At 39.0% G+C, this 19,296-nt stretch overlaps 1 protein-coding gene across 2 annotated transcripts in view; it reads left to right on the forward strand.

Annotated features, from left to right (window-relative positions):
• The first annotated feature begins 165 nt into the window (after positions 1-165).
• Positions 166-19,296, forward strand: part of uggt2 (UDP-glucose glycoprotein glucosyltransferase 2) — a 46,010-nt gene continuing 26,879 nt past the window's right edge. The window contains exons 1-21 of one of the 2 annotated variants that reach the window (XM_078794986.1): positions 166-731; positions 1,488-1,570; positions 1,647-1,777; positions 3,621-3,733; positions 3,863-4,040; positions 6,544-6,640; positions 6,725-6,797; positions 7,793-7,893; positions 8,000-8,099; positions 8,538-8,598; positions 8,824-8,915; positions 9,001-9,151; positions 10,181-10,300; positions 10,587-10,672; positions 10,790-10,925; positions 11,203-11,334; positions 11,414-11,578; positions 12,704-12,827; positions 12,916-13,014; positions 13,297-13,391; positions 14,976-15,185. In XM_078794986.1, coding sequence (XP_078651112.1) covers positions 592-731; positions 1,488-1,570; positions 1,647-1,777; positions 3,621-3,733; positions 3,863-4,040; positions 6,544-6,640; positions 6,725-6,797; positions 7,793-7,893; positions 8,000-8,099; positions 8,538-8,598; positions 8,824-8,915; positions 9,001-9,151; positions 10,181-10,300; positions 10,587-10,672; positions 10,790-10,925; positions 11,203-11,334; positions 11,414-11,578; positions 12,704-12,827; positions 12,916-13,014; positions 13,297-13,391; positions 14,976-15,185 — 2,487 coding nt within the window. In that variant the 5' untranslated portion in view covers positions 166-591. The remainder of the gene's footprint in view (positions 732-1,487; positions 1,571-1,646; positions 1,778-3,620; positions 3,734-3,862; positions 4,041-6,543; positions 6,641-6,724; positions 6,798-7,792; positions 7,894-7,999; positions 8,100-8,537; positions 8,599-8,823; positions 8,916-9,000; positions 9,152-10,180; positions 10,301-10,586; positions 10,673-10,789; positions 10,926-11,202; positions 11,335-11,413; positions 11,579-12,703; positions 12,828-12,915; positions 13,015-13,296; positions 13,392-14,975; positions 15,186-19,296) is intronic. The other variant, XM_058082382.2, reaches the window with a different exon arrangement.

A 19,296-nucleotide genomic window follows, 5' to 3' on the forward strand; every position in this document is an offset into this window, starting at 1 on the left:
AATTATTCATACGTGTGAACAATAACATAATTAAACGGGACAACAGAGACCTCAATTTGTGTTATTAGATGAAACATTAAGTGAAGTAATGGTCAGAAGAGAGCCATAACAAAAAAAAAAAAACAGAAACCGGCATCTCGCTAGACAAGCCGGTTGCTAGCATGCCCATGGTTGTTACTAGACGCCGAAAATAGAAACCGGAAGACATTAGCTTTGTCTGGTAGCGGTCAGTATCAATAACATGGCGAGGTTGAGGTTACTAAATACATAGTCGATATAAGTATTGTGTTTGTTAATGTACGCTTCTAACGACTCCAGCTTTTCTTTAACCAGTTTTGTATCTCCATGTTCAATCGTGCTCTTGTCATGTCAAACCGTTAAACATAAAACTGCTAACACTTCTTTATAATATGAGTCGTGCTTCCAACTAAGAGCACACTGTGATTACTTGCACAATTTTCGCCGATTATTTCAGCTTTATGTAAACAACTGAGGTAAGGCAATAACTTTTACAGCAACTACGTGGCAGTGGTTGACCTGCCGGCATATGCGACGCTTGCTGTCTTTACGTTGCAACTTTACGTTGAAAGAATGAGTGTAGCTAAGATGAGGAACATTATTATGCTATCCCTGCTACTGATCACCATGCAACACAAGATATCTGCATCCAAGGGGGTCACAGCAAGCCTGAAAGCCAAGTGGCAGACGACACCATTTCTTTTGGAGACAAGGTACTTACTACTACACGTGTAATACTGTATACTATGTACTACCTATCTAAGCAGCATGCAGCATAAACTCATACAGAAAATACACTCTTGGGTACTAACTTGGGTACTCTCTGTGACTGTCAAGGGGAAATCGTTACCTCCAGACCAGAGCTGAAAGGGAGAGTGTGCTACCTTTTAATAGAAACAGTAGATCATTGTAGCAGTAAGCCATAAAGTAGCAGCATGCATGCATGCATGATGGAAAAGCATACCAGTTTTCAGCTAGTATTAACTACATTGTATGCACACTGCACACTGCTTTTCTTTGTCTATAAATAAGCAACTTAGTTCATACTACAGTACCAGAAAGGAGTTCTTTTGCATAGTTACACAGTTGAACCTCCAAGCTCAAACACATATTTTTTGTTTTCCGTTAACAAATAACGGAATCCGTAAACACCCCGTTTTGAGGCTGCTGCTTTTTTCTTATTCTTAAAAAAACACCACTAAAAGACAAATAAATAGCAAAACACTTAAAGATGTGACAGAAAGACAAAAAAAAACACATGGCCATAACTAATTATGCAATGCTTGCTTATGCTTATGCATGACAGTTGTTCTTTTTCTCCCCCACAAAGGTTCCACTGTAATATTTTCTTGCAGCTGTGTACAATTTATGGATTTGTTCCTATTATATTGCATAATTTATAATAATTCTTATAATTTATTACAGAGTATGTTTCTACCAAGCAGACATATTCATATTTTTCTTTTCAGTGAGTTCATTGGAGAGGATGGCAATGAAAAATTCTGGCAGTTTGTTGACACGGTGAAGGAGCTCACTGTGTACAAGCAAGGAGGTATGCAGTACGTTGCATTTTCAATGCCTCCTCGTCATGTTTTGTCATCTGATTTTCCACTGTTCTTCAATCGCAGAGTCTGTCCGCTCGTACTACAACTTAATTATTAAGAAAGCAAACCAGTTCCTCACGGATCTTCAAGTGAACCTTCTGAAATTTGCGCTCGCTCTGCGCTTCTACTCACCAGCTGTTCATGCTTTGCAGCAGGTATGGTGTGAATGATCACAAATTACAAATTGAGCCAAATCAAATCAGACATTTGGATGATTTCTCTGTGGCATCTTGGTTATATTATGATTTTGATCTAGGGGGGGTTGAGCTACATCAATGATTGCAGAATTAAGTCATGCAATATACCCACGGCGTTTGTATGACAGGTTTGGTGCACCACATAGTTTATGAGGAATATTTTTGTATGCAGCCATGAATTCACGACCCGAGGCTGTCTGCAGTCTTTACTTACAATTGCTTTGGCACCGCCGAGTCATTATTCCCCCAAAACACTGGGTGAAATATTCTACTTGAAATTGAACTGTTCAGCGACTATTATCTTGAATGATGCGGCAATATACTTGCCACTGCTTTAAGGGTGTCGGGCATCGTACACATTGTGTAACCCATCAGATAAACCATGCCCTTGTCTGCAATAACATTTCATACATAAGTATGCTGGTATAGAAATTCAGTATTTATATTCAATACTAAATGAGCATGAGCCTATATTAAGTGATCTTGAAACAAGTATTTATTTAAAGGGGACCTATCATGCTCATTTTTCGGCTCTTTGTATTGAGTTGCGGTCTCCGATAGAGCAGCTACACACAATAACCCACACAGATTTTGGGGGGTATTTTGCAGAATCTGTACCTATTCCAGCTGTATGTCTTTGGTTTTGTGCTTCCTACCAAAATTTATCCCACACACATGCCCAAAGTGCTTCCTAACTATGAACCATATAAGGAATTCCGCCCCTCTGTGACATCACAAAGGGCTTGTTTTACCACGCCTTTTGTAACCGAGCGTTTTGAACCATCCCAAACTTTTTTCAGGGCTCGCTTCCAAATGCGCAAAACTCATTATAAGAAACTTTGGCATCGTTTAACACTAGAATACAACATTCTAACTACATTATAGGTCAGAAAATTGGAAAAAAGCATAATAGATTCGCTTTAGGATATGGACAGTACATATTAATGAACATGTACACAATTTATGGATGGGTGGATATATTTTAATGAACATACACGGGGGTCGCCGGGGGTGCTAGAGCCTATCCCAGCTGTCTTGGACCCTGGACTGGTGGCCAGCCAATCACAGGGCACATATAGACAAACAACCATTCACACTCACATTCATACCTGTGGACAATTTGTAGTTTCCAATTAACCTAGCATGTTTTTGGAATGTGGGCGGAAACCGGGAGTACCCCGAGAACATGCAAACTCCGCACACAGATGGCCGAGGGTGGGATTGAACTCAGGTCTCCCAGCTGTGAGGTCTATGGGCGAACCACTCGTCCACCGCGCAGCCCATGAACATACACATGATATGTAAATATGTCAGATTGTAGCCAATGATGGTTGATGTTAAGCACATTAAGACAAATATAAAACATTTAAAACACATGAAGTATAATAAAACACAATAAAAAACATGAAGGCTGTCGTCACGGACAGGACTCTACACCCGGCCATTGTCACGATCACACCTCTGCTTGGACATAAGCCCCCTCCTTAGGTGACTTTTGAAGGCAGCAAAGCTAGAAGAATCTCTTAAGCTAACTGGGAAAGTGTTCCAAAAGTTACTGCCTTTGAAGGAGAGGACATGTTTCCCAAAAGTACTTCTTTCTCTGTGATACGTGACAATCACTTCTGGTTATGGCTCTTGTGGCCTGGGATACTGAGGTACTGAGCAGGGCAGGAGCCATGTCAACAAATTAGAATATTGCTATTTGAACGCTGAAAACAGTCCAAAAAGACACCTACGAGACAAGCTGTGTTTGTGTTTATTATTTTTTGGTCTTGTCTAAACTGTGCCTATTACTCAACAGATAGCCAGTGATGAACCTCCGCCGGAAGCTTGTCCCGCTTTTGTCTCCATTCACGGCCAACAAAGCTGCAGCACAAAAAACATCAAGAAACTCCTGAAGGCAGCCGCAGGCAGGTAAGTCAAGATGACATAGCCTTTCCCCTGCGTGGATCCACTCAGCGAAACCTGAATACATATTTATTTTGAAGAGTGAAATGTAAATGTTCTGAGATGCTTTTTTTTAAATGCAACACTTTCATGCAGGCCCAAACCGTATTTGTACAACAGTGATCATATATATCCAGGGGCAAATAAAACCGATGTCCCTGTCGTAATCTTGTACGCCGAAATCGGAACCAAGAAGTTCAGCACCTTTCACACAGCGCTGACGGAGAAGGCTGATGGGGGCGCTCTCACATACGTACTGCGACATTTTGTGGCGGTGAGTAGCTTGAATTTGTCTTGGCGCCTCTGGATAGTGGTGAAGTGAATCCACTCAAACTCCTCCATGAACCCGAGTTCGATTCCATGTTCCATGTTCTCCCCGTGCGCGCGTGGGTTGTGTCCGGGTACTCCGGTTTCCTCCCACATTCCAAAAACATGCTAAGTTAATTAGCCACTCTAAATTGTCCATAGGTATGAATGTGAGTGTGAATGGTTGTTTGTCTATATGTGCCCTGTGATTGGCTGGCCACCAGTCAAATGACCTCGCCTTCAGTGTGGAAGTGGTACATTTTTGCCTTATTTTGTATGTGTGGTGTGAATGGTTGTTTGTCTATAGTGAACCCTCTGATTGGCTGGCCACCAGTAAAATGACCCCGCCTTCAGTGTGGAAGTGGTACATTTTTGCCTTATTTTGTATGCGTGGTGTGAATGGTTGTTTGTCTATATGTGCCCTGTGATTGGCTGGCCACCAGTCGAATGACCCCGCCTTCAGTGTGGAAGTGGTACATTTTTGCCTTCTTATTTTGTATGTGTGGTGTGAATGGTTGTTTGTCTATATGTTCCCTGTGATTGGCTGGCCACCAGTCAAATGACCCCGCCTTCAGTGTGGAAGTGGTATGTAGCCCATGTAGCCCATGTAGTCAGAATGGTAACATCTTGATTGATAGTCGAATCATACTCCTCTGAATGGAATGGTCAAATAGTTGACTATTCTAAGACACCCCTACTTTAAATATGTGTGAAGTATTTTTCTAGCCTTTTTACAAAATTTAAAAAAATGTGGCCTCCCTCAACCTTTGGTTTTCAGTACGGGCCTTGGATGAAAAAGGTTTGGAAAACCCTGCCTTAAGCAGGATTCTTAATTGTCATACTCGTTGAAAGAAAGTTTTCTTTAAAAACGGAAGATTGACATTCCTTTCATACTGGATGTATTGAAGAAGAGTTGCTGTAAAGGTCTTTCAGCTGTGCTGCCGAATGCCCAGTGTAGGGCTAGCTGTGAATACTTGTGTCAAGGTTCTCCATTACAGCAAACTATTATATAATAAACATCTGCGGGGTCGCAGCCATTCAGTGTTGTGGTCAACCCTTTTATTCAAGCCCGACTTGCGAGTGTTGTGGCTGTTTTAGAAAAGCTCTGTGCAGATCAGCCAAGCGTTCGGGTTTCTTTGATTGGACTGTAGCATCATCCACCTACACCAGAGTCTAGCGTTTGCACCTTTCCCCAAGACACTTCTGGCACATACGCATTTGAGAGATCCATCTGTCACAGCAGACAGATAGTGGGGCATAGTTAATTTTAATCAGAACCTTTTTCTGGTGCCCAATTTTGCAAATAATCACTCAGAATTTTAGCAATATGATCATTCTTTGCTACATAGTGGTTTGAATATGGCTCCCTAACTCATCGCGGGTAAAAAAAAAAGTATATTTATAATAATAATAATACTATTATTAATAATAATCATCATTATTAATAACAATCATTATCTTAATAATTTTAATAATTTTAATAATTTTAATAATTTTAATAATTTTAATAATTTTAATAATTTTAATAATTTTAATAATTTTAATAATTTTAATAATTTTAATAATTTTAATAATTTTAATAATTATCATTATTATTGTCATTATTATTGTCATTATTATTATTATTTTGTTGTTTTATTTATTTATTTTTAATTATTTTTTTTAGCTCTTTAGTAGTTGACTATTGCCTAATATTCAGTGTGGAAGTGGTACATTTTTGCCTGCTTATTTTGTATGTGTGGTGTGAATGGTTGTTTGTCTATATGCTGGCGACCAGTCCATGGCGTACCCCGCCTCTCGCCCTTAGACAGCTGGGATAGGCTCCAGCACCCCCGCGACCCCCGTGAGGAAAAAGTGGCAGAAAATGAATGAATGAATGAATGTCTACTATATTAGGTCATACAAGTATGAAGGTGACTGTAGGGGTGTTATTTCATGCTCACAGGGCTCTAATAATGTTAAAATGTTTTATAAGGTCATAAAGAGGTTTTCTATGCTCTAACTTTGAAAATATTCTATCAACCTCTTTTAAATGCATATGTATATTTTTTTCCCCAGAAAGCAATTTTAGCAACACTTAAAAAAGAGAGATGTTATTAGGTAGATTTAGCATCAGCAATACAAAATTGGCTTTTTATAGTTCTCAGTGCATCTTGTAACATTTAAAGCCGGCTATGTTTTTTTTATTAACTGGGAAGAAATTGTGTGCATGGGTAGTTACGACCCTTGAGTGTCTTATCAACAAGGTATATTTTGCATTTAATCAGCATAATTCCAAAGCAAAGGACTTATATAGTCAGCCCACTTTGCAAATAAATGGGTCTAGAAGACTGATGGGGATTATTAGCTATGAGCTCTTTAGTGGTGCAAGTAACAAATGGCAAGAAAAGTATGCATCTGGAAAATATTTCCATATAATCTTCTTTTCCAGTATCATGTATCTACTTTCATGACTATAATCATTTAAACAGAACCCAAAGCAGCAGAAGATGCTCTTGTCGGGCTATGGCGTGGAGCTAGCAATCAAAAGCACAGAATACAAAGCAGTGGACGACACCGAAGTCAAAGGTCAGTCTGCAGTTAATTGAATGTGTGTATGTTTAACCTGTGCCGTGTTCAAGGTCATAAAATAGATGTTTTTTTTGTCTGTAGATTCAAAGACATTCATTCATACGGAAGATGGTGATAATGATGAAGTCCAAGGATTCTTTTTTGGAACATTAAAGTAAAAAGTTTAAATGTTTTGCATGTAAATTGTATGACAATTAAACCAGCGGTGTCCAAAGTGGGGCCCGGGGTCTATTTGTTGCCTGCAGCTGTTTTTACAATGGCTCTCGGCACATTCTAAAAATACAATTAAACAGGAACACAAAAAGTGTGAAGAAAAAAGCAGTAATATAATAATATATTAATAATATTATTATAAAATATAAAATATAAAATATAAAATATCAAATTGCAAGAGAAAAAAAAAGCAAGAGACAAAAACTAGTAATCTTCGTCGCAATTTTACAAGAATTAAGTGTTAAGTTGCTGTATGATGATTTTAACTTTTTTAAAGGAACACAAAATGTGGAAAAAAGCAGTAATATAATAATATTAATAATATATTATTATAAATATAAAATATTAAATTAATATTATATATTAATAATATAATATTAGGGGAATAAGTAAGAGACAAAACTAGTAATCTTCGTCGCAATTTTACAAGAATAAAGTGTTAAGTTGCTGTATGATGATTTTAACTTTTTTAAAGCAACACAAAAAGTGGAAGAAAAAGCAGTAATATAATAATATTAACAATATATTCATAATATTATTACATAATATATATAAAATATGATATTATATAAATAATATTATATATTAATAATATGATATTACGGGAATAAGTAAGAGACAAAACTAGTTATCTTTGTCGCAATTTTACAAGAATAAAGTGTTACGTTGCTGTATGATGATTTTAACTTTTTTTGTTTGTTTGTAAGACGACACTGTGAGTCAGACTTTCATATTCACGAATGACTTGTTGTTGGCTCCTACCAAAGAAAGACCTACCATTTCCTCACTGACTCATGAGTGGAACAGTAACTCTTCTACTGGATGTCATTAAATGCTGGTGTACCTAATCCTATTGTTATGGCCAGTGAATGTACATTCACATTTGTGGGGGGAAAAAAAAATCCAAATTGATTTGTGTCTTATATTTCTGTCAAGGAAATCTCATCCAGAACTCCAGGATCAACTTGCTGAACTTCGTAAGCATCTCTTGGATAGCACCAATGACATGGCCCCTCTCAAAGTGTGGGAGCTGCAAGGTATGCAGTCAAATATTGTGTTGGCCTCCTATTAGCGACAGCTTTTTTTATAGACACATACTTATTTCTATTGTACCACTCTGATGTCATTATTTCATCCCTGCAGACCTGAGCTTCCAAGCAGCTGCTAGAATCCTGTCCGTGCCGAAGTTTGATGCTTTGAAGCTCATGCGGGACATCAGTCAAAATTTTCCAGCCAAGGCAAGGTTAGAAAATACATTACGTAGATTCATTAAAAATTGTATGTATGTTCTAAGGATGACGAGGAGGTGGCCAATCAATAATCTCTTTATTGTAAAAATAAAAGAGACTACTGTCGGCCATACTGTCCATCCTCACCTCGCATCCATACATTCATGTCACGTTCACAGACACTCGGAAAGCTTCCACTGTAGTTATTTGAACATATTTACTGTATTAAATGAACCCCTATTAGTTCTTACAATAACACATATGTATGCTTGTACTTAATCCTCTAACTTAACAAAAAGTGATGAGTAAGAGTTGGCGGTTTTCATCGTATTTGACTCCAGGTTCCGCACCAGGTTTTCAGAGATTAAAGCTGTCATTTTACCCGTGTCTCCCAGCGTAATAAAACCGATAGTGACCGTATGTTTTACTGTACTGCTTTACTATTCCCACAGATCACTGACAAGAGTGGCCGTAAAGAATGAGATGAGAAAAGAAATTGAAGAGAACCAAAAGGTGCTGTATCGTAAGCCGTGTCCAAACATGACATAGCAAAAAAAAAAAAAAGAAGCTTTCACGAGTTTAGATGATGAGTCTCTGATCTCTATCTGAAATAGCTTTTGCTTCATCATCACATCATTTTTTTTTCTCAGACTTGTGTCCTTGATTCTGTTCTGTAGCACCTTTTCTTTGTGATCGTAAAAACATTCAAAGCAATGCACTTTGTGCTTGTTCTGTCAGCATCTCAGTGAGGCGATTGGTGTTCATCCAGGAGACGGAGAGCTCTTCATCAACGGTCTGCACATCGATCTGGACATTCACAATCCTTTCAGGTGGGGGGGTTCCAGTGGGCCGCTTTATACCATACGATCACAAGTTTTGCAGCAGTTTCAGAAACATGTGATCTTTCATTGATAGCATTTTGGAGATCCTCAGAGGAGAGGCCAGGGTCTTGGAGGGTCTTCACAACTTGGGTGTAAACGGAGAGCATCAGAGCAAACTTCTAAAATCACCTGTGAACCACGTGACAGACAGCTACGCATTAGATATTAGACATCCAGCTATAATGGTGAGTTCTAGTGACACATTATTCTCGGGACAAAAATATAAATTTCCGAACAGTCAGCAAGCATATTTTTGTATTACTATTTGTCTTTATTGTTGGCATGTTAGATCTTAAAGTCAGCAAATACAAAATGTGAGCGAGTGAGACCTCTCACAATGACTCTCATATGTGCCCTGTGATTGGCTGGCGACCAGTCCAGGGTGTACCCTGCCTCTCGCCTGAAGACAGCTGGGATAGGCTCCAGCATACCGAATGCAGTGATATTTTCCCTAAACCTGACACCAGCAAAATGTATGAAAGACACACTTTGGCCATACGAATTTTTAATTTTTAATTTTTAATTTTTAATTTTTAATTTTTAATTTTTAATTTTTAATTTTTAATTTTTAATTTTTAATTTTTAATTTTTAATTTTTAATTTTTAATTTTTAATTTTTAATTTTTAATTTTTAATTTTTAATTTTTAATTTTTAATTTTTAATTTTTAATTTATTTTTTTATTTTTTACTAATTTTTTTTTTTTTTTTAGCTCTTTAGTAGTTGACTATTGCCTAATATTCAGTGTGGAAGTGGTACATTTTTGCCTGCTTATTTTGTATGTGTGGTGTGAATGGTTGTTTGTCTATATGTGCCCTGCCATTGGCTGGCGACCAGTCGCCCAAAGACAGCTGGGATAGCCTCCAGCATGCCCGCGACCCTTGTGAGCATAAACAGTATAGAAAATGGATGGATGGATTTTGTGCTTTTTCCTCACCCAGTTAAAAAAATTACACAAGTGCCTGTAGAGTTTGATACGACAAAGAACCTCTGCAGCACGTTTCATGCGTGCACGCCGTTTCTTGCGGGGTTTTTTGCACATCGACTAGCGCCAGGAACCTGTACCAGTCGTGACCTATCTTAAGTTACTCACTGATGTGAAGCTGAACAGGATTTGCTGAAGTCTCAAGTGACATTGAGCATATTATTTTTCTTAGCTCTGTTCTGAAAGGCTGAAAGAAATCACGGTGTAAATAGTGTCATATGTCTTTTCAGTGGATGAATGACATTGAGAATGACCCGATGTACAGCAGCTGGCCGGCGGCTGTTCAGGAGCTGCTGAGAACCGCCTTCCCTGGAGTCATCCGACAGATCAGACGGAATCTTTTCAACTTGGTGAGCTCCCAGAATGGCAGACATTCTAATAGGTTAATGAATTACCTGTATGAGTTATTTCATACAATATTTAGTATTTGCAGCACTTTTGGTGCTTTAGGACTGGATTTCCCAATTCCCAATGTTTATTTAGGTATGATTATTTTCGTAAATGTATGCTTGTTGCTCCTGGATGTCATTTCCTGTATGAACTGTGTCTCAGGTGTTCTAACGTCAACTAATATACCAAGCTCATTTGTATGTTCTGTTAGCTAACTAAAACAACCTGTCTCCCGACTACTTCTAGGTGCTATTCCTCGATCCGGAAGAGGAGAAAAGTGTCGAGTTGGTGAAACTCGCCCAGCTCTTCTACAAACACAAGATCCCCCTGAGGTTGGTGCATCTGTTGCTGTTTTATGGCCCACTTTCGGGGCATTTATAATCCTCACCAGACCCCCTGTTTCTCATTTCATCTGCAAATTGAATACTTGTTTTGCTCACTTTCTTCAGAATTGGATATGTGTTTGTTGTCAACCGCGACGATGAGATTGATGGCTTCTCAGATGCCGGGGTCGGCTTTTACCGACTTCTGAATTACATCGCAGACGAGTATGATTTATCCCAGGCGTTGATATCCGTGGCCTCAGTAAGTATATCACATGCATAAATCTCCGTTGCTCTATATGCATTTGTGAATGAATAACTAAAGTGTCTTGCTCGCCCGTCTAGTATGTTCTTCTTCTTGAAAAGTCAACTTGTTTTATTGCAGCCCTGGTTATCCCATTGTTTTGACATGTTGGCACCGTGGGAGTTACTGGGGCTGCCTGTGGTAGCGGCCTTGTCAAATAGTTCTCGGAAATTATTGACTGCGGCGAGATGTTAGGAGAGTCAAATCAGATCTGACCTGTCAGTTTCTCTTGCAGTTGTACAGCAGAGTCGATGAAGGGGAGACACTGACGGCTGACACAATCACGACCTTCCTGAAGAGTAAATTCCCTAAAGCCAACGCCGAAATGATCCTCGGAGCCGAATCGGAATATGATGGCAAAAGGAAGGTACAATTGTAAAATATTGGCATTACTGGTATTAATTATCAGCGACGAGAAGTAGCCAAATATTTTTTATGTGCCCTAGGATGGTGCACTCTTTTACAGAAAGAGTGGCCTCGGCGCCCTTCCTCTGGCTTTATTTAATGGAGTCCCCCTGAGTCCAGATGAGATGGAACCCAATGAGCTGGAGAGTGTCATCTTGCAGCGCATTATGGACTCCACCACTACCTTCCAGAGGGCTGTTTTTATGGTATGACTTTTTATTCCCGACCTTATGAAGGTTAACTCTATATAAATCTAATATAAGTGTGCAATCAAAACAATGAGTTGCTTTACTAATGGCAGTTCATGAATACAGAATCTCACAAAAGTGAGTACAACCCTCACGTTATCATAGCAATCATTTCAGCAAGTACACGTCCATGCCGTGGTTCTTGTTTCCCTCAATGAACCACAGCTCACCCAGTGCAGATAGTACTCATGCAGCCGCAGACCGTGAGGCTACCACCATCCTGCTTGAGTTATTTAGACCCGTGATTCTCAAAGTGTGGGCCGCGGTGGCAATGCAGGTGGGCCATGAGAGGTCATTAAAAATATGATACATTTTTGCAAGTATTATTTTTAAAATTATTTTTATTTTGTACAATATTTATATTTATATTTATATAAATAATATATATAATATTTATATTTAAAAAAAATGTTTATAGGCCTAAGTAACAACCTATTGCGTGTTATTGACCTGTCACAATATTTTACGAACCTTATACAGTTTATGATTGGAACGTTCAAGACTGGCATGATGACCAGAGAGTTATAATAATAATAATAATAAGAATAATAAGAATAACATTATTATTGATAATAATAATAATAATAATAACAACATTATTCTTATAACAATAATAATAATAATAATAATTATTATTATTTATTATTATTATCTGGGTATTATTATACAATAATTATATTATTACATAATAATAATAATAATAACATATAATAATAATAATAACATTATTATTATTTTATTTCATCATATGGTATTATTATTATTATTATTATTATTATTATTGTGTAATACATTGTACAACAATAATAATAGGTTATAGTAATAATAATTTATTATTATTAGAACCTATTGTTATTATTAAGTGCTTTCGTCAATGTACTGTTTATAGGACAAAGGTGGGCCACAGACATTTTTTTAGATTTTCAAGTGGGCCCTTAGTTGGTAAAGTTTGGTAACAATTTGGTAATAAACTGCTGAAATACGTGGGGTGTACACAACAGTATAGTGTGCATGAAACACATATTTAGAGGATTAGTCTTTATTATGGTGAACAGAAATGTTGTAGTAACTGCTGTCCTACAGGGTCAGCTGACTGAGGGGACAGACGTGGTCGATTACCTAATGGATCAGGCCAATGTAGTACCCAGAATGAACCCACTTATTTTAAGTACAAGCCGGAAGTACCTGGACTTCACCGCCACGCCAGGTAACCCCATAAACCCTCCTAAAGTGTTGAAATATCAAACTATTATTTTTATTTTTGCTCTTTAATGTTTTTCTTCCCCCTGCATTAGTTGTGAATGACTGGGAGGACACAAGTATGTTTTCATTCCTGGATTCCAGAGACAAAACCGCTGTGATGGCGAAGCGAATGAAATATTTTACCAATAATGGTGGGAAACTTTTATTTATTTTTTTTAATACAATGAGCACAAAACATTTGTTGCTATTTATTAATGCTACAATAGAAAAATAATTCCTCCATCTAGCTTCATATTGAGCAGGTTGATCCTCATACAAAGAGGTATTGCTATATTGAGAGTATATATATTGATAGTCCTTCCACTAAGAAAAGTTCAAAATTAATTGACAGAAAATCTTTATGCCATCTTTATACTCAGCGTTGTTATTGTTTGATGCTTCAAATTGTCATGTTGAGTTTCTTCTCTTATCAGATGACGACGGCATTAGCACTGTGACAATGTGGATTGTAGGTGATTTTGAGAAAGCCACTGGAAGAAAATTGTTACTTGGCGCCTTAAAACATTTGGTGAGTAACACCTCCACTGTCACTCGTCACTTCCATTTCATTGAAAACGAGAGTTTCACGGAATTACATTTTGTCATGGATATGTTTACACCTCATTACGTTACTGAACGGAATTAAGTAGCTGAAGATAAGACAGCAGTGACAGACGGAGCAGTTGTGGTTTGGTGTCGCTATGAAACACATACTATGTAATACATCGTACAGTTTAATAACCAGAATTCCGTCATTAGCACATTTTTTTTGCGTGGATTTAACGCAATTTGGTAATGGTAATGGTTTTATTTCATTTGAACATGCATCAGATTACAATTGAATGCATCACATAATCAGTTCACAGTTCCACATGTCCAAAAGGAGTAGGAAGAAGCAAAGCTTATTAAATCCTACCTCTCCATCTGGTACTTTTACAATCAGTAACTGTTACATTTGTTCACTTCCTGCTTTCTTAATATAGTTTTTTTTTTTATTTATGTATTTGTGTATTTATGTAATTTTTTAAAATATTTTTTTAATTTTTGTATTTTAAAATTTTTTTGTATTTTTATTTTTATTTTTTTTTGGTCCGTACCGAAGTATGAGGTGATATGAGCATCCAATGCCATAATGGGTACCATAGTAAGTGTCAATATAGTGATATATATAGCACATCATGACTGGTTCAAGACTCTTCATCCTTGTATTTAGCAAACATCAACTGCTTGTATTGTTTCTTGAATTGGCTCATCGTTGTGCATTGTTTGATTTCCTTACTCAATCCATTCCATAGTTTGATTCCACATACTGAAATGCTATGGCTTTTTAACGTAGTCCTAGCATAGAAGTGTTTCAAATGTACTTCTTCCCTGAGATCATATTTCTCCTCTCTTGTAGAGAAGTATTGGATGACATTTTTAGCTATTTTTAGTAATTTTTAGCCTTATGCATTATTTTAGCTGTTTGAAGATGAACTATATCAGCATGTTGAAGTATTTGTGATTTTAGAAATAAGGAGTTAGTATGTTCTCTGTAGGCGGCATTATGAATTATCCTTACTGACCTTTTTTGCAGTACATTTAACGAGTGAAGATTGCTTTTATAGTTATTAGCCCATATTTCCACACAATAAGTAAGATATGGTAGAACCAGAGAGCAATAAAGAGTATGGAGTAATTTTTGATTGACAACAAATTTTTACTTTGTACAACATTGAAATATTTCTGGCCACCTTATGTTGTATATTTGTAATATGAGGTTTCTATTGTGATCCCCAGATATGTATTTTCCTTCACCGTTTCAATGTCTACACCGTGTATTTGTATTTGTTGGTGCGTGTCCAGTTTTTAAATTTAAATTTCTCAATTTAGAAATAAATACTGAAGCTAGGTGTCATTCATTCATACACAGAAAACAACGACTCATCTTTGTATTTGTCAAAAACAGTGTAGTGTTTTTCTGTGGTCTGATGCAGATCTTTCTCAAAGTAAACATCTACTGCTAACGGTTAGATTATTTCTAATAGCGGCATCAACCAATCAACGCTTCTTCCTGGAGTCTGTGCTCAAAATAAAATGTGTGATTTGTGTGTTTCTGTATGTGTGTCACAAGCAGAGAACCAACCCTGGAGTGCGAGTGGGGGTGATAGATAATCCCAGTGGAAGGCCCAGCGAAGATAACACGGTTCTGTACCGGGCTATCTGGGCTTCTCTCCTCACCCAGAAGAATAAAGCTGCAGCTGAGTTTGTGCAAAAACTTCTCAGGGAGGAAAGTAACCAGCTCCTCCAGCAGGGGACCAAGATGAAGAACTTGCTGCTGCAGGTAAAGGACACATTAGAGCAGGGGTCTCAAACTCAATTTACCTGGGCCGCCTCAGGTTTTCAAAAAAAAACCAAAAACGCATTTATTAAAAACAGAAAAATTAATAAACTTTGCTTTGGTTACGATTTTCTACAAGAAAAGCTCTGATAAAACATTCCACTGTTCTCAAATATCTTAATTTTTATTTTTCTACACAAAATAAGATGAAAAATAAATAAACAAATCAAGAATAAAGAAAATCAATCATCAGCAATAAATATAATAATAATAATAAAACGGCAAATAATAAAAACTTAACAAAACCACATATGGGTGGGTAGACAAATAATTTTTTTCAGATTAAAATGAACAAAGCATTATTAGAGCCCTGTAGACATGACAAAACACGACTATAGTCACATTTATACTCTTTTTATTTACAACATATTGCACAACTGCAGGGTCTTGAGACACATGCTAACTCGCAAACTAGAGAGCTAACGACCTAAACGGTAGCCTCCAAGTTATTTCCTTTAAACCTAAAAGGCCAAAAACTTACCACTTCCACACGGATAGGGAGGATAACTATTAACAGTTATTTAACCCTTAACATGAACATTAATCAAACGTAATAATTTTTTCAAACTTGCGCGGGCCGCACTAACATTAAAATTTCATATCAAGGCGGGGGCCTCAAACTAGTGTCCAGCGGGCCACTTTTGGCCCGCGGCCCGCATGTTTGAGACCCCTGCCAGCAGTTTGCATTCATTTCCTGTGTCGGGCAAATTGGCTCTTTTTTCTTTTCCTTTTTGCTACTTTTTGACATTTGACCGTTCATCGGCGGTGCTTCCACTGCGATATATTTTAATGCTGACGTTTCAGTTCTGAGTCAAATGTACGACCTCCATTAAACCCCGAGCCAAAAATCCACTTGTTTTTCCCCATTCTGTCCAGCAATTTTAAGAAGCCGGCTAAGTGGCTCACATAGGAGTTTTTTTTTTTTTAGAATATTTACCAATTTGAGCAGCTAGGTGTCTTCCCGGTTATTTAAAGACACCCGGGTGCGCCATACAAGCTTTGAAATAATATCATCTTAATTGCAGGAGAGGCAACAGCACCGCGTCTCTCACTTGTATGAAAGAAAACAACTCACTGATGGACCTAATGTACCGACAGCCAAACGACTGCATACGTTTGACTGGCAGCTTCACTGCTAGTGACTTTTTCCCTCACACGTTCCCACTTGACTGTGACTACACTCTGCATTTACTGACTTTTAGAGACTACGGAGATATCTTTTTTCAGCTCAGTAAATAGCTTGGCAATATACCGTACCAGCCATGCATGTAATTGGCCCAAACAAACAAAATCAAGGTAACGCTACCTGTAAACAATAAACGTGTTATCTGTCTGTCGAACAATTCACACTTCATCTCGGTGAAAAACTGAATAGCAGGACAAATTGGCCCTGATATTTGGGACACTTTACCGTGGAAATTCAATGCATATGCTGCAGTGAGACTGCACGGTGGACGAGTGGTTATCGCGCAGGCCACCCAGCTAGGAGACCCGTGTTCAATTCCACCCACGGCCATCTCTGTGTGGAGTTTGCATGTTCTTTCCGTGCATGTGTGGGTTTTTTCCGGGTACTCCCACATTCCAAAAACATGCTAGGTTAATTAGCGACTCCAAATTGTCCATAGGTATGAATGTGAGTGTGAATGGTTGTTTGTGTATATGTGCCCTGTGATTGGCTGGCCACCAGTCCAGAATGTGTACCCCGCCTCTCGCACGAGGACAGCTGGGATAGGCTCCAGCATCCTCCGCGACCCTTGAGAGGACAAGCGGTAGAATATTAATGAATGTTGCCTCTGTTGCACGGCAGTCGAGTGGTTAGCGTGCAGGCCTGTTATGTGTGAATGGTTGTTTGTCTATATGTGCCCTGTGATTGGCTGGCCACCAGTCCAGGGTGTCTATATGTGCTCTGTGATTGGCTGGTGACCAGTCCAGGTTGTATCCCACCTCTCGCCTGAAGACAGCTGGGATAGGCTCCAGCACGCCCACGACCCTCGTGAGGATAATCGGTAAAAAATGAATGAATAAATGCTGCAGTGAGGCTGCATGACCAACGAGCGCATGTTAGCGCACAGGCTACACAGCTAGGAGACCCAAGTTCAATTCCACCCGCGGCCATCTCTGTGTGGAGTTTGCATGTTCTCCCCGTGCATGTGTGGGTTTTCTCCGGGTACTCCGGTTTCCTCCCACATTCCAAAAACATGCTAGGTTAATTAGCGATCTCTCGCCTGAAGACCTACTTCATGGAAATTGCATTTTGACCCTTTTGGGGGTACCATAATATATAAACCCAAACCCTCCACATTACACCAATGTATAGCATAGCTTCTCTTTGTATTTCCTGAGAACATCTAGTGATGCTCTACTGTGATAGCATCAAATTGTAGTGTTAATTTTCATTTACACTCCCAATTTACGCATTCGTTTTTTTGTGAAATGTAATTTACACCCAATAAAGCTGTTAAAACTTGTTAAGGAAGCGTTTTCAAAACATCCTGCTTGCTGCATGTTAACGATTTCAGGTTGTTTGCGAAGCTAAAACTTATTTCCTAGTCAAAAATCAAATTCCCTGCCGCAGAGGGAAGCACCGCCGGGAAATACATTTTTAGCAGTTGAAGCACACAATCAGTCATCGTCAGTGAAATGTATGCGTTTTTTTTTTTTTTGACCCACAAGTAGGGTGACTGTATCAGGCAAATAAACGACAGCATTCTTAGGCATTAAACTACAAGCAAAACGGAGGATAACAAAAGGTTGGATGTGGTCTCTCGCGGAGATTTGTCCGACATTGCTTTCTTGATTTAAGTGCTCTGTCTGTGCTAAATGATGATTGATGAGCCCATCTTCTCATTCCCCTTCTGAACATAAGCTCTCAGAATACATTTAGACAGTGTGTGATGCTCCGCAGCTCTGTGGATATCGACGCAAGCAGCCCACTCACTGTCAGTTTCACTTGATATGTCATTCGGGTCGGGATTCTGCATCTTTTAAAAATGACGGCGGATATCCTGATGTATCACATACTACAGTATTAATTGGCCCTGTACCCTAGAAACCGCCCATGAATGATACGGGAAAAGGCCGAAATGATACTGTGTCAAAGCCCAGGGCAGTGATACTGATAAAATATAGAGTTTAACCATGTCCAGTATCAGCCCCCGTAGCTGTCCACTCTGAGCACGCTGCTCTGGTATCGTGGCCGTGAAACTCTCTGCTGCAGTGAGGCTGCACGGTGGTCCAGTGGTTATCGCACAGGCCACACAGCTAGGAAACCTGCGTTTGATTCCACCCTCGGCCATCTCTGTGTGGAGTTTGCATGTTCTCCCCGTGCATGTGTGGGTTTTCTCCGGGTACTCCGGTTTCCTCCCACGTTCCAAAAACATGCTAGGTTAATTAGCGACTCCACATTGTCCATAGGTATGAATGTGAGTGTGAATGGTTGTTTGCCTTTATGTGCCCTGTGATTGGCAGACCAACAGTACAGGCTGTACCCCGCCTCTCGCCGGAAGACAGCTGGGATAGGCTCCAGCACCCCCGCGACCCTTATGAGGATAAGCGGTAGAAAATGATTGAATGAATGCTGCAGTGAGGCTGCACGAGAGTCGAGTGGTTAGCGCGCAGGCCACACAGTGAGGAGACCCGAGTTCAATTCCACTCTCGGCCATCTCTGTGTGGAGTTTGCTTCTTCTCCCCGTGCATGTGTGGGTTTTCTCCGGGTACTCCGGTTTCCTCCCACATTCCAAAAACATGCTAGGTTAATTAGCCACTCCAAATTGTCCATAGGTATGAATGTGAGTGTGAATGGTTGTTTGTCTATATGTGCCCTGTGATTGGCTGGCCAACAGTACAGGATGTACCCCGCCTCTCGCCGGAAGACAGCTGGGATAGGCTCCAGCACCTCCGCGACCCTCATGAGGATAAGCGGTAGAAAATGAATGAATGAATGAATGAATGGTACGATCCAATAGACGAGCTCAATGACTTTTTCCCTATTACAGCACGTCAAAAACAAAATGGCAATTCACAAGGCCGGGGAATGATAAATGAATGACAAGGA

This window comes from Doryrhamphus excisus, linkage group LG12, assembly GCF_037039965.1.
Source record: "Doryrhamphus excisus strain RoL-2023G ecotype Guam linkage group LG12, RoL_Dexc_Guam_v1.1, whole genome shotgun sequence".
Classification (NCBI taxonomy): Eukaryota; Metazoa; Chordata; class Actinopteri; order Syngnathiformes; family Syngnathidae; genus Doryrhamphus; species Doryrhamphus excisus.